Here is a 23,065-nt window from a genome sequence, read left to right on the forward strand (position 1 = left end):
AAATCACTAGGCTTGTACTAAAGGTCGCCACAGTACACATCAGCATAACATTCTGAATTGCCTTCACAACTGAATACAAATATAAAAGTGCTAAATTATCACAATGTTTATTCACTTTTCAAGTAACAACAAAAGACGTCAGTTTTTTTTTGTCCAAACAAATCCACTGTGGCCAAATGCATGCACCATACACACATCAAAAAAAACGTTTTGCTCTTTTGCTTTATTAGCAGTGTTCTTCAGTCTGTCGCTGGGGACAAAGTGATTTTGAAAAGATGACAGAACAGCAAAAGAGCAAGGAATCATGTGCGATTATGAAACGCTTTCCCTAAAATGTAATTCATTTCAAAATGTCTTTGATACATTGAAAATAATGACTGTGTCAGGCAAATACCAATTATTCAAAAAGTGATTTGTTTCTAAAAGCACTTTAGATAATAACAAATTCTACAAAGGGTTTTCTAATTGATAACCTGGCAAAAGCTAAATAATCATCATACTTGATGGTATGACAACAATCATCACAGTCCAAATGAGGCATCATGGTTGTTAGGTTCAATGTGGGCCACAGGGGCATAAGGCATATAGCAGCAGCAAACTGGAGTCTCTTGTGTTTCTTCTGCTCCATGGTTCATAACAGAAGTAGAGAAATATATTGCACTTTAAAAGATGAGTCAAAAATGTACCTCACAGGTAACCACTACAACGGGAACCACTAAAAGAGTGTCATGCGATCGAGTGGGTTGGGATTGATGTCTTCTTGGATGCCACAACTGTTGATGAGGAGACTGAAATAACTCATCTCTGTTATACACCCCCTGTCCCTTATCCATTGAATGCCAAGGGTTTTCCCATAGAAGTAACCAAACTCAGATGAGAAAGTCTGATAAATAATCAATCAAGAGACTTCGGAGAGGGCATATAGCACACTGGCTGCAAGTGAGTGATCCCTGTGTCACTCCATAGTAGTGGCACAAAAATATCAAATTCAGGACTAGCTGCCTGCCCTCTTCCGCTTCATCCGACTTTTCTGAGGTAAATCTCACTTCTCTCGCAGGACACACACTCCTGCATCGCAGCGCTGTGTGGCCATGGAGGTGACCACCTCCCAGTTGTCAATCACTGGGTCGTAACACTCGATACTGCTCAGAAGGGAGTTTCCATCATACCTGGAGAGAGGACAAAAGAGCACAGGGGAGAATGAACAACATCATATGGCTGTGTTCAGTCACATCCTCGTAATCGAAGACTGGACCATAAGGGGAGGTTGCTTTTATGATTCAGATATTACAATGTTATCTAAGCAAGAATAATATAAATCAATTAAAAGAGTTGTCATACATAATTTATATGAATAATCCCAACCAAAATGCATCTATATCTCTGTCAATACTGAAGTTGGGTACAGAGTTGTGGTCAGATGGTAACACTCCTGGCTCTATGCACATGTACAACTCTCAGCCGGAGACCGGGGTTCAATCCCTGTGTCCTCCCTTGACTCTGTATCTCCTCTTCACCTGTCTCCCCCATTTGTTTCTCATCTGTCTGTCATTAAAAGCAATAAACATATGAAAGGACAGTGAATTTCCACTCCTTTAAAATATTGGATATTTTAAATATATTAAAGTCGGAGAGGGGTTGGGATGTTTAGGCTTACCCAGCTATGGCGTAGAGTCGTCCTCGGAGGACAGTAGCTCCCACGTAGCAGCGGGGAGTGGTCATACTGGCTACCGTGGTCCAATAGTCTGTCCTAATGTTGTAAAACTCCACAGAGTCAAGATGCGCCGTTCCATCGAAGCCTCCCACCACATAGATGTGGTCGTTGAGCAAGGCTACACTGGCCCCTGCAACAAAGATTATAGGCCCTTCAGACATACTAACCATAGCCATATGTAGAGAGCCATACTGTATATAGTCTATATACAGCCCTGATACTATTATATTGTCATAGTCTGGAGTACTGACCTGAGCGTTTGGTAGCCATGGGGGTAACATTAGTCCAGTGTCCTGTATGAGGGTCATACCGTTCCACTGAATTGAGGATGTTCAATCCATCGTACCCACCTGCAACAAATTACATACATCCTTACTAAGGTCAGGGGAAAACAGGTGGTATTTTACATATTTATACATCAACACCATTACAAACTTAAATAAAACATATTTAATACCCACCTAGACAGTATATGAGTCCACTAGCCACCACCAGGCCAGCCCCTTCCCTGGCTGTCTGCATGTCCCCCAGCATACTCCACTGGTCAATATTGGGGTCATATCGTTCCATGCTGGTGTGACGGCGACTACCATCAAAGCCTCCAGCAACATAGATCATATCTGTGGGCAGAAAAGTGAGAAAAGAAACGTTCCAACAACATTTTGGCAGTCTGCTTTAGATAACACTTACAGGGTTTTGTAACACCTGAGGACAGTCATTCTCTTCAGTGCTATTTGCTTTTGTAAACCCCATGACAATGAGGACTGTCAATCAGAGAAGATCCTTTACCTCCGAGTGTTGTCGCTCCGGCAAGGCCCCGCCGTACATTCATAGTGGCGACGTTGTACCAGATACCATCCTCGTCGGCCGTGTAGTCCAAGCACTCCACCGAGCTAAGCCGCGATCGACCATCGTAGCCGCCAATCACATACACGCGGTCATTGAGGGACACGGTAGCCACGTAACGCCTTTTCCGAGCAATGTTCTTTAAAAATATGCTTGGGATAAGTTAACCATGATCAGAGAATAGAGCCAAAATGTCTCATTTAAAAAAAATGCTACTTACAGGTAAAAAGCTCCACTCCTGAGTTTTAGGATCATACTTCTCAACAATATCTATAGGGGATTGTTGACTGCCGAATCCTCCAATAACGAGCAGGACCTCCTTGGCACCTTGAAGGAACAACAGTGAATCACTTCTTCACATCAATAACAAGGTGGCAACTCCCACTAAGCTTGTTTTGTATCCCTATTATTAGGACAAGAAAAGCACCTCAAAAAAGGGAGGGCAGTGCTGTACCTAATCTGGCTTGGGTGCGTGGCCCCTGCATCTCACTCCTCAGCTCAGGTCTAAGGTGAAATTTCTTGGCCTCATCCACAAGGTCTCGACAGGGAAGACTGCATCGAATGAGGGGCTGGAACACGTCAGAACATATACAGTACTTTATCCAGACATTAATAACACATAAAACACCACAAAGGTTTATTCCCCTGCTCAACACTTGCGGCCTGTTTTCCAGGCTCACACTATTAATCATTCTCAATGGAGAATCTTTATTGAAAGTGGATTTTAGGCCAGGACTAGGTTTAATTTATGTACGGGAAACTGGCTGTTGATGTATTACTGCCTCACCTCTGAGTCGATAACGTCTGTGATATAGCGTGGAGTGAGCAAAGGCATCCGCACATGCTCCAGCATCTCCGATAAATACGTCTCCCTCTCTTTCCTATTGTGTTTAACCCAATTCAACACTGCCTCGAATACAGGCTCCTCTGAGTCCACCTGCAAATAGAGAAAATATGTATTGACAACCACACCCTGACAATAAAACCAAACATGCTTGTTGTAAAAATGGTAATCCTCGAGTATAACCACCCAAGGTCAAACATGCATTCAATCACACTGATTTCTTCACAGTAAATTCTACAGTTTTAAATCAACACGGTATTACATTTAGTAGTGTTCCAGTGTCTATAAGGGTCCACACTTTTCAGTTATAATTAACACACTGCCCAGTGTAACGCCTTATTTGCATAATTCCCAGTGTTCCTTGCCTTTCTAGTGAATTGTGTTTCAAGACCGTATTTGTTAGTGACAGACACACATGGTTGTTGCATTCATTCATTTTCAGTTCTGTGGTCTTCACCCAGTGAGATTCTAAGCAAAAATGCTTTCATAATACATTTGTTTGACAATACAATAGGTATTTCATAAGGCCTTATACTGAGGGCCTGATTTTACCCTAAAACAGTGGTCTGAAATTCACAGTTTTCAGGCCATATCATGCCTTCAAGTCCACTTGTCCTGGCTTGCAAAGTGATATGTAATTTCAATTGGAATCCAGCCAGAGTGGGGATATCCAACATTTGGAATTCTTATTCACCCGCAACCTGCATTCAGAATGACTGCCAGGGTTGGGAAGACTAAGATATGAGACTTCCTAAAGCATATATACTTTAAAAACCATTTCAGTAACGTGTGTAATGAGTCCAAGTAACAGATTGGATTAGTTTAGAAACATTTATATTTAAGTGACATAAGATTAATTAAATAATGAATCAACGTACATGCAAGACATAGATATTGAAACAAACAATTCTAAAAATCTACCTGAAATAGAGCATTCTGGGAAATATGATAATGATGGGCGTGGTTTTGGTTCAACTCTTATTAATAGTGAAGGGAAACTGTGGCTTTCTGAAATTGTTAATTACTCTGCGCTTCGACTATCTGTTCACAATGCTCATTAGTGACATCAACCGGTCAGCAATAAATAGTAGCATATGATTATCAGATATACATTTTTTCTCCATCGTTTTCATTAAAACTCAGTGGTGCAGCGGTAAGTTGTTAGCTTTAGTAGCCTATAATCAGTTGGAATACCAGATTTGCACCTTTATATCAAACTTCCCTTTTTTGCCTTCAAGTTGACTTTTTTTCAAAAACTGAATCTATGGCATTATTTAGGATGCTTAAAACATAAGCTTTTACTATACTAAATAAAACAAAAATTAAATAAAACAAAAATTTGAACAACAATGCAGAAAGTGTGGTTTCACATAAAACCATTTTCAAAACAGTAGGTCTCCAACGGGATTCGACCTCATAACCTCACACCCTCACATCCCCAAATGTTCCATACTCCACTTGCTAAGCTACTGGTCAGGTGAAAGTTTTGTACAAAAAACTATAAAGTAAGTATGGTGTCCAGTAGAGGTCGGTGTTTGAAAGCCACTGAGAATCTAAGAAAGCACCGAAACCACAGCCAAATCAGTGGAATCTCGCAACACATATTTTGAAAAAGCACATGATCAAATGAAGCTTCGGACGTCAATGATGATTTGATTTGACTTCTGATAAAGTGATGTAAGCATCGACACACACATTCCTCTGAGCTCCTGTATCAAATGTAACATCACTAGTTATTAACACCAACACTGGAGTTATTTTATACCAATAACTGTTAATTTAACACAGAGTTAATTTAACTCCTGAATCAACACTATACATTTTAGACCGAAAAATCAACACTAGGTAACACTGGCCAATTTTCTGTGTCCAAATAACTGAGATCAACATCACTTCAAGAGAAAAGTCAAAGTCAGGTTTTCATTTATGATGTAGATACAGTCAACTAGGGCACAGTTACAAAAATAACAGGAAATTGTGCCTTTGATTTAACTAAGTGTACAGTGCATTCAGAAAATGTTCAGACCCACATTTTGTTACGTTACAGCCTTATTCTAAAATCGATTAAATCAAAAAATGCCGTCTTCAATCTACACACAATACCCCATGACAGTAAAAACAGGTTTTAGACATTTTTGCAAATGTATTACAAATAAAAAACAAATACCCTATTTACATAAGTATTCAGACCCTTTGCTATGAGACTCTAAATTGAGATCAGGTGCATCCTGTTTCCATTGCTCATCCTTGATGTTTCTACAACTTGATTGCAGTCTACCTGTGGTAAATTCAATTGATTGGACATTCTTTGTAAAGGCACACACAGCTGTCTACAGTATATAAGGTCCCACAATTGACCGTGCATGTCAGAGCAAAAACCAAGTCATGAGGTCGAAGGAATTGTCCGTAGAGCTCCGAGACAGTATTGTGTCGAGGCAGAGATCTGGAGAAGGGTAACAAAACATTTCTTCAGCATTGAAGGTCCCCAAGAACACAGTGGCCTCCATCATTCTTAAATGGAAGAAGTTTGGAACCATCAAGACTCTTCCTAGAGCTGGCACCCCAGCCAAACTAAGCAATTGATGGAGAAGGGCCTTGTTCAGGGATGTGACCAAGAACCCAATGATTACTGTCACAGAGCTCCAGAGTTCCTCTGTGGAGATGGGATAACCTTCTAGAAGAACAACCATCTATGCAGCACTCCACCAATCAGGCCTTAGTGGTAGAGTGGCCAGACAGAAGCCACTCCTCAGTAAAAGGCACATGACAGCCCGATTGGAGTTTGCCAAAAGGCATCAAAAGAACTCTCAGACCATGAGAGACAAGATTCTCTGGTCTGACAAAACCATGATTGAACTCTGGCCTGAATGCCAAGCATCGCGTCTTGAGGAAACCAGGCACCATCCCTACGGAGAAGCATGGTGGTGGCAGCATCATGCTGTGGGGATTTTTTTCGGCGGCGGCCAGGACTGGGAGATTAGGCAGGATTGAGGGAAAGATGAACTGAGCAAAGTACAGAGAGATCCTTTATGAAAACCTGCTCCAGAGCACTCAGGACCTCAGACTGGGGCAAAGGTTCAACTTCCAACAGGATAACAACCCTAAGTACACAGCCAAGACAACCCAGGAGTGACTTCGGGACAAGTCTCTGAATGTCCTTGAGTGGCCCAGCCAGAGCCCAGACATGCACCCGATTGAACATCTCCGGGGAGACCTGAAAATAGCTGTGCAGCAAGGCTCCCCATCCAACCTGACAGAGCTTGAGAGGATCTGCAGAGAATAATGGGAGAAACTCCCAAAATACAGCTGTGCCAAGCTTCTAGCGCCATACCCAAGAAGTCTTGAGGCTGTAATCGCCTCCAAACGTGCTTCAACAAAGTACTGAGGAAAGTGTCTGAATACTTGTGTTAATGTAATATTTCTGTTTTTTTTATACATTTGCAAACATTTATAAAAAACTGTTTTTTTCTTTGTTATTCTGGGGTATTGTGTGTAGATTGATGTGGGGTGAAATTATTTAATCCATTTTAGAATAAGGCTGTAACGTAACAAAATGTGGAAACGGTCAAGGGGCTGAATTACTTTCCAAATGCACCATATATTACAGACATTTGATCACGAAAATCATGACAAACAAAAATACTTTGAATTCATAGGTAAACTATAAATAAAGTCCCATGGTTATAATTATGTTTTTATAAAGAAAGATATGCGCTGTGCAGTTAAAGACAGGAATTTTCAGAGCACAAAAGCATACTTAAATCAAATTGTCTTCCCCATAATTTCAGAGCCAGGTAAATCTGCACAGGGGGCCCCATTAATGGAGATTATTGCAGGTCTACACTGGCACTGTTCCTTTCAAATTTGAGACTTGGGAAAAGTGACCCCACGCTTTCAAAGACGACCCTGAATGGAGATCAGAAATGCACCCGAGGCAGCATGACTGTGTGCTATCTGAATTCACAAACAAATTCAGTACACTATGCAACTTTGGTAGCACTTTACATCAAGTTTCTCTTATAGCTCAGTATCATCATAATTACACCACCATGTTGTTACTTAGTTCTTCAGTAATTGTAGTTTAATTGCATAGAAATTGAATTGTAATTACAAAAGAGGAACAGTGACTTTTCCTATTACAAAAACCATTCAACTCCATTAATATGCATTTACGAAGTGTTAAGGTTTTCTTCAGTCGAAAGAGAAGAGGACCAAAATGCAGCGTGGTTATCTCGATACATCTTTAATAAAGAATAACGAACAATACAAAATACTAGAAACGTAACGTGAAAAAACCTAAACAGCCCTATCTGGTGCAAACAAACAGAGACAAGAACAATCACCCACGAAACACTCAAAGAATATGGCTGCCTAAATATGGTTCCCAATCAGAGACAACGATAAACACCTGCCTCTGATTGAGAACCACTCTAGGCAACCATAGTCTTACCTAGACAACTCTAATATACCACAATCTCATAACCTACAAAAACCCCAAGACAAAACACACTACATAAATAACCCATGTCACACCCGGCCCTGACCAAAATAATAACGAAAACACAAAATACTAAGACCAGTGCGTGACAAACCCCCTTCCCCCAAGGTGCGGACTCCCGGCCGCACACCTAAACCCATAGGGGAGGGTCCGGGTGGGCGTCTGTCCTCGGTGGCGGCTCTGGCGAGGGACGTGGACCCCACTCCAACAAAGTCTTAGTCCACTTACATTGCGTCCCTAGATTGGCGACCCTTGCCGCTAACCTTGGCCTAGTAACCCTAACCAAGGGCCCCACTGGACTAAGGGGCAGCCCCGGACTGACGGACAGCTCAGGACTGAGGTAGCTCGGGGTTGAGGGGTAGCTCGGGACTGAGGGGTAGCTCGGGACTGAGAGGAAGCTCGGGACTGAGAGGAAGCTCGGGCAGGTTGATGGCTCTGGCAGATCCTGGCTGGCTGGTGGTTCTGGCAGATCTTGGCTGGCTGGTGGTTCCGGCAGATCCTGGCTGACTGGTGGTTCCGGCAGATCCTGGCTGACTGGCGGATCCTGGCTGAATGGCGGATCCTGGCTGACTGGCGGATCCTGGCTGAATGGCGGATCCTGGCTGAATGGCGGATCCTGGCTGAATGGCTGATCCTGGCTGAATGGCTGATCCTGGCTGAATGGCGGCTCTGGCTGCTCCATGCTGACTGGCGGCTCTGGCTGCTCTATGCTGACTGGCTGCTCCATGCTGACTGGCGGCTCTGGCTGCTCCATGCAGACTGGCGGCTCTGGCTGCTCCATGCAGACTGGCGGCTCCATGCAGACTGGCGGCTCTGGCTGCACCATGCAGACTGGCGGCTCTGGCGGCTCCATGCAGACTGGCGGCTCCTTGCAGACTGGCGGCTCCTTGCAGACTGGCAGCTCTTTGCAGACTGGCAGCTCTGGCAGCTACTTGCAGACTGGCAGCTCCTTGCAGACTGGCAGCTCCTTGCAGACTGGCAGCTCTGGCGGCTCCTTGCAGACTGGCAGCTCTGGCTGCTCCTTGCAGACTGGCGGCTCCTTGCAGACTGGCGGCGCTGGACAGGCAGGAGACTCCGGCAGCGCTGGAGAGGAGGAAGGCTCTGGCAGCGCTGGACAGGCGAAGCGCACTGTAGGCCTGGTGCGTGGTGCTGGCACTGGTGGTACTGGGCCGAGGACACGCACAGGAAGCCTGGTGCGGGGAGCTGCCACCGGAGGGCTGGTGCGTGGAGGTGGTACTGGATACACCGGACCGTGCAGGCGCACTTGAGCTCATGAGCACCGAGCCTGCCCAACCTTACCAGGTTGAATGCTCCCGGTCGCCCTGCCAGTGCGGCGAGGTGGAATAGCCCGCACTGGGCTATGCAGGCGAACCGGGAACACCGTGCGCAAGGCTGGTGCCATGTAAGCCGGCCCAAGGAGAAGTACTGGAGACCAGATGCGTAGAGCCGGCTTCATGAAACTTGGCTCGATGCTTACTCTAGCCCGGCCGATACTAGGAGCTGGTATGTACCGCACCGGGCTATGCACCCGCACTGGGGACACCGTGCGCTCCACAGCATAACACGGTGCCTGCCCGTTCTCTCTAGCCCCCCGGTAAGCACAGGAAGTTGGCGCAGGTCTCCTACCTGGCTTCGCCATACTCCCTGTGTGCCTCCCAAGAAACTTTTGGGGCTGACTCTCGGGCTTCCATCCACGCCGCCGTGTTCGTCTCTCCAACTCCATTCTCCTATAACCCTCTTCACACTGCTCCAGTGAATCCCAGGCAGGCTCCGGCACTCTCCCTGGGTCGACCGCCCACCTGTCTATTTCCTCCCAAGTCGTATAATCCAGACTTCGTTGCTCCTGCTGCCGCTGCCTGTCACCACGCCGCTTGGTCCTTCTGTTACGGTTTTCTTCCGTCGAAGGAGAGGAGGACCAAAATGCAGCGTGGTTATCTCGATACATCTTTAATAAAGATAATAACGAACAATACAAAATACTAGAAATGTAACGTGAAAAAACCTAAACAGTCCTATCTGATGTAAACAAACACAGAGACAGGAACAATCACCCACGAAACACTCAAATAATATGGCTGCCTAAATATGGTTCCCAATCAGAGACAACGATAAACACCTGCCTCTGATTGAGAACCACTCTAGGCAACCATAGACTTACCTAGACAACTCTACTATACCACAATCCCATAACCTACAAAAACCCCAAGACAAAACACACCACATAAATAACCCATGTCACACCCTGGCCTGACCAAAATAATAACGAAAACACAAAATACTAAGACCATGGCGTGACACAAAGGCTACCTAATGGCTACCTAATTTACAAAGGCTACAATGTAACAACAACAATATTACAATCCAATTAGAGCTTTAAAACACAGGTATAATACCTCATCAAATCCACCTTTGTTTACCTGGATTTCATCGCATTTAACTAGTTTATCAACCTCGTTCTGGCAGAGCAGCATAAACTCCTCATGTTGAACAACCTCAGGGAAGTGCTTCTGAGAGAAGAGCTCAGCGGCCTGCATCAGGTCAAGGCAATTGTGGGTCTCAGCAAAGTCCCGAATGCCCAGGCAGTTTGTGGGATCAAGCTGACTATCCAGAAAGTCACAACATGCTCTTTTCACTCCTGAGGAATACAAAGAAGTGCAGGACGTTAATTTGTGAAATAATGTTGAAGTATTTAAACTATATGTAACTTTTTGGGCAACCTGACAAAATTCACATAGAAATGTGTGTTATATTATCTGTCACTCTCATTAAAAGCAAGTCTAAGAAGCGGTAGATATGTTCTATGTGTGTCATTTCTTTGCTTCCCGTTGTTTTTGTGTCTTTCACTTTTGGTTTTGTACACCAGCTTCAAACAACTAAAAATACAATATTTTGGTTATAGAAAATATATTTTGCAGCGGTTTAGATGGTGCAATGATTCTCTACACTATACCTGCTTGTTTTTTTTCACAAACGGAAATTTGCAACCTGGAAATGGCAGAGCGATTTCTGCCTAGTGCATCTTTATTTTGCTAAAAACGAACAATGTTTCAACTATATTATCAAATTAGCAACACATTAGCCAATCATATTGCACAAACCTGATAAGGGGTGCTGATGGGTGTGCATTTCCTTTTACAAAGGAGCAGATTTAGATTTAACTGTTATACAGCTGTTTTGAAAGCCAAGAAGAAAAAATAAAAATAGAGTACAATACAATGATATAATTTACTTTATTGGGACTGAACGCTTAGTTTAGGCTGCCAAGCTTGCTAGGACAGAACAAATACAACAAAGGCCAAAGCCTTTGAGCCCAACAATGGCAGGAGTCTCTCACAACCTACCCCACCCAAATTTAGAGGCCTTTGAAGCCCCCTCCCACTGTTCAGTCCATCCACTGGCATTTTATACCAGAAATCTGCCTCTAGAAAAAAGCTTCTCCCAAGTGGGTGTGACACCTACAGTGGGGCAAAAAAGTATTTAGTCAGACACCAATTGTGCAAGTTCTCCCACTTAAAAAGATGAGAGAGGCCTGTAATTTTCATCATAGGTACACTTCAACTATGACAGAAAAACGGGAAAAAATCCAGTAAATCACATTGTATTGTAGGATTTTTTATGAATTTATTTGCAAATTATGGTGGAATATAAGTATTTGGTCAATAACAAAAGTTTATCTCAATACTTTGTTATATGCCCTTTGTTGGCAATGACAGAGGTCAAACATTCTCTGTAAGTCTTCACAAGGTTTTCACACACTGTTGCTGGTATTTTGGCCCATTCCTCCATGTAGATCTCCTCTAGAGCAGTGATGTTTTGGGGCTGTTGCTGGGCAACACAGACTTTCAACTCCCTCCAAAGATTTTCTATGGGGTTGAGAGCTGGAGACTGGCCAGGCCACTGCAGGACCTTGAAATGCTTCTTACGAAGCCACTCCTTCGTTGCCCGGGAGGTGTGTTTGGGATCATTGTCATGCTGAAAGACCCAGCCACGTTTCATCTTCAATGCCCTTGCTGATGGAAGAGGTTTTCACTCAAAATCTCACGATACATGGCCCCATTCATTCTTTCCTTTACACGGATCAGTCGTCCTGGTCCCTTTGCAGAAAAACAGCCCCAAAGCATGATGTTTCCACCCCCATGCTTCACAGTAGGTATGGTGTTCTTTGGATGCAACTCAGCATTCTTTGTCCTCCAAACACGACGAGTTGAGTTTTTACCAAAAAGTTATATTTTGGTTTCATCTGACCATATGACATTCTCCCAATCTTCTTCTGGATCATCCAAATGCTCTCTAGCAAACTTCAGGCGGGTCCGGACACGTCTGGCACCGCAGGATTTGAGTCCCTGGCGGCGTAGTGTGTTACTGATGGTAGGCTTTGTTACTTTGGTCCCAGCTCTCTGCAGGTCATTCACTAGGTCCCACCGTGTGGTTCTGGGATTTTTGCTCACCGTTCTTGTGATCATTTTGACCCCACGGGGTGAGATCTTGCGTGGAGACCCAGATCGAGTGAGATTATCAGTGGTCTTGTATGTCTTCCATTTCCTAATAATTGCTCCCACAGTTGATTTCTTCAAACCATGCTGCTTACCTATTGCAGATTCAGTCTTCCCAGCCTGGTGCAGGTCTACAATTTTGTTTCTGGTGTCCTTTGACAGCTCTTTGGTCTTGGCCATAGTGGAGTTTGGAGTGTGACTGTTTGAGGTCGTGGACAGGTGTCTTTTATACTGATAACAAGTTCAAACAGGTGCCATTAATACAGGTAACGAGTGGATGACAGAGGCGCCTCTTAAAGAAGATGTTACAGGTCTGTGAGAGCCAGAAATCTTGCTTGTTTGTAGGTGACCAAATACTTATTTTCCACCATAATTTGCAAATAAATTCATTAAAAATCCTACAATGTGATTTTCTGGATTTTTTTTCTCATTTTGTCTGTCATAGTTGAAGTGTACCTATGATGAAATTTACAGGCCTCTCTCAACTTTTTAAGTAGGAGAACTTGCACAATTGGTGGCTGACTAAATACTTTTTTGCCCCACTGTACTACCTGTCTCCCCCTGTCTAGTACAGGTACCCTCGCTTACACTCCCCCCTCTCTCCCGAGCTATCGCTCGCCTTCAGCACACACGCACTGTTGTGGCGAGTGACTCTGAACTTACAGTGGCTAGCCCCAAGTCATTATCCTCTACGGGATCAGTGTCCCTTCACCGGGATGATTGAGCTAACATGTGCTAATGTGATTAGCATGATGTTGTAAGTAACAAGAACATTTCCTAGGACATAGACTTGTCTTATATGGGCAGAAAACTTAAATTCTTGTTAATCTCACTGCACTGTCCAATTTATAGTAGCTATTACAGTGACAAAAATACCATGCTATTGTTTGAGGAGAGTGTACAACAACAAAAATCTTATCACGGCAACTGGTTTGATACATTCACCTCTGAAGGTAAATAATGTACTTACATTCAGTAATCTTGCTCTGATTTGTCATCCTGAGGGTACCAGAGATAAAATGTAGCATAGTTTTGTTTGCTAAAATCACATTTTATATTCAAATGTAGGAACTGGGTTCTAAAGTTTCTGAGACTGCACTTATGAAGGTGGTAAATGACCTTTTAATGGCGTCAGACCGAGGCTCTGCATCTGTCCTGGTGCTCCTAGACCTTAGTGCTGCTTTTGATACCATCGATCACCATATTCTTTTGAAGAGATTGGAAACCCAAATTGGTCTACACGGACAAGTTCTGGCCTGGTTTAGATCTTATCTGTCAGAAAGATATCAGTTTGTCTCTGTGAATGGTTTGTCCTCTGACAAATCAACTGTAAATTGAGGACCACTATTCACTATATATTTTACCTCTTGGGGATGTCATTCGAAAAACATAATGTTAACTTTCACTGCTATGTGAATGACACACAGCTGTACATTTCAATGAAACATAGTGAAGCCCCAAAATTGCCCTCGCTAAAATCCTGTGTTTCAGACATAAGGAAGTGGATGGCTGCAAACTTTCTACTTTTAAACTCGGACAAAACAGAGATGCTTGTTCTAGGTCCCAAGAAACAAAGAGATCTGTTAAATCTGACAATTAATCTTGATGGTTGTACAGTCATCTCAAATAAAACTGTGAAGGACCTCGGCTTTACTCTGGACCCTGATCTCTCTTTTGACTAACATATCAAGACTGTGTCAAGGACAGCTTTTTTCCATCTACGTAACATTGCAAAAATCAGAAACTTTCTGTACAAAAATGATGCAGCAAAATGAATCCATGCTTTTGTTACTTCTAGGTTAGACTACTGCAATGCTCTACTTTCCGGCTACCCGGATAAAACACTAAATAAACTTCAGTTAGTGCTTAATACGGCTGCTAGAATCCTGACTGGAACCAAAAAAATTGATCATATTACTCCAGTGCTAGCCTCCTACACTGGCTTCCTGTTAAGGCAAGGGCTGCTTTCAAGGTTTTACTGCTCACCTACTACAAAGCATTACATGGGCTTGCTCCTACCTATCTTTCCGATTTGGTCCTGCCGTACATACCTACACGTACGCTACAGTCACAAGACGCAGGCCTCCTAATTGTCCCTAGAATTTCTAAGCAAACAGCTGGAGGCAGGGCTTTCTCCTTTAGAGCTCCATTTTTATGGAACGGTCTGCCTACCCATGTGAGAGATGCAGACTCGGTCTCAACCTTGAAGTCTTTACTGAAGACTCATCTCTTCAGTACGTCATATGATTGAGTGTAGTCTGGCCAAGGAGTGTGAAGGTGAACGGAAAGGCTCTGGAGTAACGAACCGCCCTTGCTGTCTCTGCCTGGCCGGTTCCCCTCTCTCCACTGGGATTCTCTGCCTCTGACACTATTACAGGGGCTGAGTCACTGGTTTACTGGTCCTCTTCCATGCCACCCCTAGGAGGGGTGCGTCACTTGAGTGGGTTGAGTCACTGACGTGATCTTCCTATCTGGGTTGGCGCCTCCCCTTGGGTTGTGCCGTGGTGGAGATCTTTGTGGGCTATACTCAGCCTTGTCTCAGGATGGTAAGTTGGTGGTTGAAGATATCCCTCTAGTGGTGTGGGCGCTGTGCTTTGGCAAAGTGGGTGGGGTTATATCCTGCCTGTTTTGCCCTGTCCGGGGGTATCATTCGATGGGGCCACAGTGTCTCCTGACCCCTCCTGTCTCAGCCTCCATTATTTATGCTGCAGTAGTTCATGTGTCGGGGGGCAAGGGTCAGTCTGTTATTTCTAGAGTACTTCTCCTGTCTTATCCGGTGTCCTGTGTGAATTTAAGTATGCTCTCTCTCTCAGAGGACCTGAAACCTAGGACCATGCATGAGGACTATCTGGCATGATGACTCCTTGCTGTCCCCAATCCACCTGGCCGTGCTGCTGCTCCAGTTTCAACTGTTCTGCCTGCGGCTATGGAACCCTGACCTGTTCACCGGACGTGCTACTTGTCCCAGACCTGCTGTTTTCAACTCTCTAGAGACAGCAGGAGCGGTAGAGATACTCTTAATGATCAACTATGAAAAGCCAACTGACATTTACTCCTGAGGTGCTGACTTGTTGCACCCTCGACAACTACTCTGATTATTATTATTTGACCATGCTGGTCATTTATGAACATTTTGACTTCTTGGCCATGTTCTGTTATAATCTCCACCCGGCACAGCCAGAAGAGGACTGGCCACCCCTCATAGCCTGGTTCCTCTCTCGGTTTCTTCCTAGGTTTGGGCCTTTCTAGGGAGTTTTTCCTAGCCACCGTGCTTCTACACCTGCATTGCTTGCTGTTTGGGGTTTTAGGCTGGGTTTCTGTACAGCACTTTGAGATATCAGCTGATGTAAGAAGGGCTATATAAATACATTTGATTTGATTTAAAGTTTGAACCCCTGCTGTTTCTGAATTTGGGTACATGATTTTAGGCAAAAATTGGAAAAAAGCATCCATTCCTTAATCTTGTTCTGCACACCTCCAAAACTAAGGTCATGTGGTTTGGTAAGAAGAATGCCCTTCTCCCCACCGGTATGAATACTACCTCCTGAGGGTTTAGAGCTTGAGGTAGTCACCTCATACAAGTACTTGCGAGTATGGCTAGATGGTACACTGTCCTTCTCTCAGCACATATCAAAGCTACAGGCTAAAGTTAAATCTAGACTTGGTTTCCTCAATCGTAATCGCTCCGCTTTCACCCCAGCTGCCAAACTAACCCTTATTCAGATGACCATCCTACCCATGTTCGATTACGGAGATGTAATTTATAGATCGGCAGGTAAGGGTGCTCTCGGGTGCCTAGATGTTCTTAACCATTCTATGTAAAAATGTAAAAATGTAAATGTAAACCATTCTGCCATCAGATTTGCCACCACTGCTCCTTATAGGACACATCACTGCACTCTATACTCCTCTATAAACTGGTCAACTCTGTATACCCGTCGCAAGACCCACTGGTTGATGCTCATTTATAAAACCCTCTCAGGTCTCACTCCCCCCTATCTGAGCTATCTACTGCAGCGCTCATTCTCCACATACAACACCCATTCCACCAGTCACATTCTGTTAAAGGTGTGCTCCCTGTCCGGCCTCTAGGTCACCAGGCTGCTCATTATGGTGCACACCTGTCACCATCATTACGCGCACCTACGCATCATCAGACTCACCTGGACTCCATCACTTCCCTGATTACCTTCCCTATATATGTCACTCCCTTTGGTTCCTTCCCCAGGCATTATTGTTTCTGTTTCATGACTGTGCGTTGTTCGTGTGTCTTGTTTTGTATTTTGTTGCGTTTATTTATTAAAACACTCACTCCCTGAACTTGCATCCCGACTCATCGTCAAAAAAGGTTGCCAAAGCACACACATCCCTGGATCGCTCGTCTTTTTTTTCATTTTAATGGCAGCTAGCGACTGAAATGAGCCACAACAAACACTCAATTATGGACACTCTTACTGAGAGTTGTGGCTGATTCACGTCATGTATTGTTGTCTCTACCTTCTTGTCCTTTGTGCTGTTGTCTGTGCCCAATAATGTTTGCACAATGTTTTGTGCTGCTACCATGTTGTTGTCATGTTGTGTTGCTGCCATGGTATGTTGTTGTCTTAGGTCTCTCTTTATCTAGTAATAATAATAATATATGCCATTTAGCAGACGCTTTTATCCAAAGCGACTTACAGTCATGTGTGCATACATTCTACGTATGGGTGGTCCCGGGGATTGAACCCACTTCCCTGGCGTTACAAGCGCCATGCTCTACCAACTGAGCTACAGTGTTGTGGTGACTCTCTTATTGTGATGTGTGTTTTGTCCTATTATAGATAGATAGATATATATTTTTAAATCCCAGCTCCTGTCCCCGCAGGAGGCCTTTTGGTTGGCCGTCATTGTAAACAAGAATTTGTTCTGACTTTCCTAGTTAATGTTTTTTTTAAGTAAAACAAAATGGTACTTTATTCAGCAGAGTACATACTGTGGATGTAAAGTATAGTGCATATAGCACACCCTGTCCAAGGGTTGTCATATTATTTTATGACTTCTCAATTTACCTTTGAGCTGCAGCAGACAGGCAGCAGGAAGCAGTTCCTGGACATTCTCCACTGTGACCAGGACTGTCTCTGTGTAAACAAAGTCCAGCAGGATCTCCATGGTGGACGCAGTCAACCCCTGAATGTCTACGAAGGATTGCCCTTTCTCTGACAGCTGCAAAAGAACAACAGCAAAGACAGACACATCATCTTAAATGACTAGTTACTAGTAGTACTAGTTAGTAGTCTATCTCGCCAAACCCTGGATGCTCCGCACACTCCATCTGGCTGTGAGAAGAGACTAGACTAAAGGGGAATATATCACACAAAAAATATAAATTGTTTATTATTTGTCATACATGTGTAGGAAGCAGTGAATTATAGTCAGCTTTGTTAGTAAAAGAGCAATGCTCACCTGATTATTCATAGAGAGCTAAAAATGTTAAAGGAAAGAAACTAGGTCAACTGAGCTGCAGAGAAATAATTAGCATTGGACTATTTCTGCTATGCACTTTCATGGCTTTTTCGTGGTTGTGAATATGATCCATGCAATTTAGTTCAAGTTTTTATTAAATGAATAACCAGATGGCAGTCCGATAAAGCACCGAAAGACAAAAAATGAATAGCAGTTTGTTTCAGCCTGCACAAATCTTAGCTGGGTTCTAAGCACAAGGGATATGTAGAAACTATTTTGGTAATGTCAACCTCAGAATCAGTAAATCAATTATTCCCTGTCTCTTTCTGCATATAAAGAGAACCACCAGCAAAAGTATTTAGAAAGTTATTATTGCTGATGACACTGGTGATCAGTCTGGTTAGGATTAGATTTCCGGGCAACCTTTTTTTGTCCTGGTTTTGTGAGGAGTCACCTCTACATTATCACCAGTCTTGTGCTTACAGTTACCTCGCTGGTGAACATGGCGCAGAAGTAGTCACTGCAGGCTGCCAGGACAATGCGGTGCACAGGAAAGTCAGTATTCTCCACTCTCAATGTGATGTCACAGAGTGTGTTGCTCTTACGAAGTGCGTTCATGGCATTGAGGATGGATTTGGCATGGGAGTTGGTCATGATGTCTTTGGGAGCCATGGTACTGTACTTGACAAGAGGGCCTCAAGTTTCAAGAATCTCAACGTGCTGCAATATCTGGCAAAAACAGAAAAGCGCGATTGAACATAGTTTGCAGGCAAAGATGACAAATGATGATACATTACATGAGACCTCGACTACTGAGGTTCACAGCTGTTTAATGTGCAGGCAAAATACATGTTTTTATTTCACCTTTATTTAACCAGGTAGGCTAGTTGAGAACAAGTTCTCATTTGCAACTGCAACCTGGCCAAGATAAAGCAAAGCAGTTCGACACATACAACAACACAGAGTTACACATGGACAAACATACAAGAGAGCAAACATACAATCAATAATACAACAGAAAAAGTCTATATACAGCATGTGCAAATGAGGTAGGATAAGGGAGGTAAAGGCAATAAATAGGCCATGGTGGCAAAGTAATTACAATATAGCAATTAATAAACACTGGAATGGGAGAATGTGCAGAAGATGAATGTGCAAGTAGAGATACTGGGGTGCAAAGGAGCAAGATAAATAAATAAATACAGTATGGGGATGAGGTAGTTGGATGGTCTATTTACAGATGGGCTACGTACAAGTGCGGTGATTTGTGAGCTGCTCTGACAGCTGGTGCTTAAAGCTTGTGAGGGAGATATTAAAATTGTGTGCCAACAATGTGTAACGTAACTTATATGAAAAGTAATTACTTATATTTTGCACAATTTTCTTCAAACCTGAAAATGCTGTGAAGGCACGCCCATTTTCTGAAGAATTGCATTATGGGCCCTCAAAGCACTGCAATTGTGTCCACTGCTTATTTAGGATTTTATTTGTATTTATTTTTCAGAGAAATTGTTTTTATTTTTGTATTATTATTATTTTATTTTACATAGGGGAACACAAGTACATATAAAGAATATGCAAAGGACAATTGGGCTAGGGGGCACAATATCACATTACACAAGGACCTCAAGGGACATACATACATTTATAATTCTAAAAGCTTTTTTGTTAGTAGAGTATTTAATTGTCTTTAAAATATGTTTCAATTTATTTTTGTAAGGTAAGAAAATGTGTTTTATTTGTACATTTACATTTATAAATAATAATTTTGGCCAAAATAATAATTACGTAAATTAAAATGACATAAAATTGTTTCAACTTATTTCTATCATAGGTAAAGAATCAGTGTAAATCTTCATAAATGTGTTCAATTATAAATCTACTGTGTCTTGCCACAGATTTCTTACATGAATACAATGCCAAAAAATATTCAACACTGTTTCTGGGTGGTCACTACAATATATATATATATATATATATTTTTTTTTTTAACTAATTCATATAGTGAAGGAAAAAAAAGAAAAGAAACTTCCTTCATTTTGTTAATAAGTATGTATGTGTAGCAACATACAACCTTTTTTCCAACTGATATTATCAATAAAACCATTCCAATAAAGCATGACATAAAGTATATATGACATAAAGTATATATGTATAGATACAACAACCTGTTGGAAAAAAAGGCTTGTATAGCTCTATTGTTGTTGAATGGACCAAAAGAAAAACAATATTTCCTACCAATGAGTCAACAGGGTTAATCATAGGTATGTTTTTATTTAACCTTCATTTCACTAGGCAAGTAAGTTAATAACACATTCTTATTTACAATGACGGCCTACCAAAAGGCAAAAGCCCTACTGCGGGGGTTAAGGTCATGTTCTGAGGATCAGGTCTTGACATTTTCCTGAATAATAAAGCAACACCTGAGGGAATGGCATCTTAAATAATTGAAAAATCTTTAGGTGTGACAGGGATCTTGTAAAGTATACTTTTATGAACTGGGTGGTTTGAGCCCTGAATTCTAATTGGCTGAAAGTCATGGCGTATCAGTATGACAAAACATTTAGTTGTACTGCTCTAATTATGTTGGTAATCAGTTTACAATAGTAATAAGGCTCCTTGGGGGTTTGTGGTATATGGCCATGGTCAATATACCACAGCTACGGGCAGTGTCCAGGCACTCCGCGTTGCGTTGTGTATAGGAACAGCCCTAGCCGGCATATATTGGCCATATACCACACCTCATCGGACCTTAATGCTTAAGAATACTTGTATTTTGGCGAATGTAGTATGACCTCCGGGAACTTTTGGCAGACTAACTATATCCATACTATGACCAATAAGCATACGACATACTTAAGTACGAGTATTCGAACACAGCTGGATTCCGATAGCTAGCTAACGTTCCATTTATTTGGCTAAACTGGTGTAGCACATGAGGATGTGTGGAACTTACTCCTGAGTCTGAAGTGTCCCCACATGCGCCAACAAATTGCTATATTTTCGCGTAGCGCCGACTGGCTCGCTTTAGGGGGGGGTCACGTGTGCCAGCAAGGCAGAGGTTCCGAGTTAGTGCCAGGTATGGGCCGAATTGGAAGGAAGTTGTACTCGTTAAATAAGCTACGTTACATTGGCGTCCAATTTGAGTTGAATTAGATTTACTCAAAGCAAGGATTTTAAATAAGATGTCACCTTATGACGTTTTCCAACTCCAAATAGCTAACTAACTAGCAGGTGGTTATGCCAAGGCCAACTAGCCGCAGATAACCGTTGCTAACTACGAGTTAATGGTTTGAATGAATATGACAGACAAACTACCAAATAAGGAACACGAATGGCACACACAGTATCAAGCAATACAACTACCCACCACCTAGCTAGATAGCATTAGCAAGCTAACTAGCTAACTCCAATGCAATGATGGCAGACGTCCAAGTCACAGTTGAGGATGCCAAATGTGATCCATGGTAGCGTGTGCTTTCCTGCAATAGTGTGGGCTATTGCGAATGAGTTTTCCAAAGTAATTACTAACTAAATATGAATTTCAAGGATGTCGCAACAAATCTTGCTGGAAAGCCTTCCGCAGTCAGTGTAGCCTTTGACAATACCACGATGACTATACGTCACGACTCACATACGCACAAGCAGACCTCTAATGTGAATGTGCATGTTTTTCATTCCTACTATATATGCAGTACCAGTCAAAAGTTTGGACACACCTACTCATTCAAGAGTTTTTCTTTATTTTTACTATTTTCCACATTGAAGAATAATAGTGAAGACATCAAAACTATGAAATAACAGCTTTTATCTCAAGGCCATCAGACTGTTAAACAGCCATCACTAACATTGAGTGGCTGCTGCCAACATACTGACTCAAATCTCTAGCCACTTAAACAATAACAAATTGGATGTAATAAATGTATCACTAGTCACTTTGAACAATGGCACATTATAAAATGTTTACATACCCTACATTACTCATCTCATATGTATAATCTGTACTCTATACCATCTACTGCATCTTGCCTATGCCATTCGGCCATCGCTCATCCATATATTTATATGTACATATTCTTATTAATTCCTTAACACTTGTGTGTACAAGGTAGTTGTTGTGAAATTGTTAGACTTGTTAGATATTACTGCATGGTCGGAACAAGAAGCACAAGCAATTCGCTACACTTGCATTAACATCTGCTAACCATGTGTATGTGACCAATAAAATTGGATTTGATAACACATATGGAATCATGTAGTAACCAAAAAAGTGTTAGTAGCCACCCTTTGCCTTGATGACAGCTTTGCACACTCTTGGCATTCTCTCAACCAGCTTCATGAAATGCATTTAAATTAACAGTTGTGCCTTGTTAAAAGTTATTTTGTGGAATTTCTTTCCTTCTTAATGCATTCTAGCCAATCAGTTGTGTTGTGACAAGGTAGGGCTGGTATACAAAAGATAGCCCTATTTGGTAAAAGACCAAGTCCAAATTATTGCAATAACAGCTCAAGTAAGCAAAGAGAAATGACAGTCCATCATTACTTTAAGATATGAAGGTTCAATGAAGGTCCAATCCAGAAAATGTCAAGAAATTTGAAAAGTTTCTTTAAGTGCAGTCACAAAAACCATAAAGCTCTATGTTGAAACTGGCTCTCATGAGGACCGCCACAGGAATGGAAGACCCAGAGTTATCTATGCTGCAGAGGATACGTTATTTCGAGTTACAAGCAAGAGTTACCAGCAAAATAAATGCTTCACAGTTCAAATAACAGACACGTCTCAACAACTGTTTAGAGGAGACTGCGTGAATCAGGCCTTCATGGTCAAATTGCTGCAAAGAAACCACTATGAAAGGACACCAATAAGAGGAATAGACTTGCTTGGGTCAAGACACACTTACAATGGACATTAGACCAGTGGAAAGTTGGTCTGCTAAGTCCAAATTTTAGATTTTTGATTCCAACCGCCATGTCTTTATGAAATGCAGAGTAGATAAAAGCGTCTGCTAAATGGCATATATTATTATTATTATATTAGGTGAACAGATGGTTCCCACTGTGACGCACGGAGTAGGTGGTGTGATGGTGCTTTTCTGGTGACACTGTCTGTGATTTTATTTAGAATTCTAGGCACACTTAACCAGCATGGCTACCACAGCATTCTGCAGTGATACGCCATCCCATCTGGTTTGCACTTAGTGGGACTATAATTTGTTTTTCAACAGGAC

The 23,065-nt window shown here is 42.5% G+C and overlaps 1 protein-coding gene across 3 annotated transcripts; it reads right to left on the reverse strand.

Annotated features, from left to right (window-relative positions):
• Positions 1 to 91: 91 nt before the first annotated feature.
• Positions 92 to 21,476, reverse strand: LOC124045949 (kelch-like protein 12). 3 transcript variants are annotated; one of them, XR_006840930.1, is made up of 13 exons: positions 21,208 to 21,476; positions 18,327 to 18,566; positions 17,444 to 17,597; positions 10,320 to 10,537; positions 3,348 to 3,497; positions 3,015 to 3,129; positions 2,781 to 2,887; positions 2,504 to 2,699; positions 2,176 to 2,334; positions 1,966 to 2,064; positions 1,658 to 1,844; positions 1,342 to 1,545; positions 1,035 to 1,169 (listed from the first exon to the last, which is right to left on the reverse strand). XR_006840930.1 is itself a non-coding variant. In XM_046365790.1 (12 exons), the coding sequence occupies exons 2-12, from the start codon at positions 18,507 to 18,509 to the stop codon at positions 1,043 to 1,045; spliced, it is 1,695 nt and encodes a 564-aa protein (XP_046221746.1). In that variant the 5' UTR covers positions 18,510 to 18,566; positions 21,208 to 21,476; the 3' UTR covers positions 92 to 1,042. The 3 variants fall into 3 exon arrangements, 2 of the variants coding, with proteins under 2 accessions (XP_046221746.1, XP_046221747.1); XM_046365790.1 differs by lacking the exon at positions 1,342 to 1,545 and having other exon boundaries at positions 92 to 1,169; XM_046365791.1 differs by having other exon boundaries at positions 1,026 to 1,545.
• Positions 21,477 to 23,065: the final 1,589 nt, after the last annotated feature.

Source organism: Oncorhynchus gorbuscha, linkage group LG10 (genome assembly GCF_021184085.1).
Source record: "Oncorhynchus gorbuscha isolate QuinsamMale2020 ecotype Even-year linkage group LG10, OgorEven_v1.0, whole genome shotgun sequence".
NCBI classification, from domain to species: Eukaryota; Metazoa; Chordata; class Actinopteri; order Salmoniformes; family Salmonidae; genus Oncorhynchus; species Oncorhynchus gorbuscha.

Bases quoted from the DNA above. Each gene is read 5' to 3' on its own strand.
- LOC124045949 (XM_046365790.1), bottom strand. From the start codon at position 18,509: ATGGCTCCCAAAGACATCATGACCAACTCCCATGCCAAATCCATCCTC. The intron at 2,888-3,014 runs GTACAGCACTGC...TGTTCCTTCAAG, and splicing joins ACGCACCCAAGCCAGATTAG to GTGCCAAGGAGGTCCTGCTC. The intron at 1,845-1,965 runs GTCAGTACTCCA...TCTTTGTTGCAG, and splicing joins CATGGCTACCAAACGCTCAG to GGGCCAGTGTAGCCTTGCTC.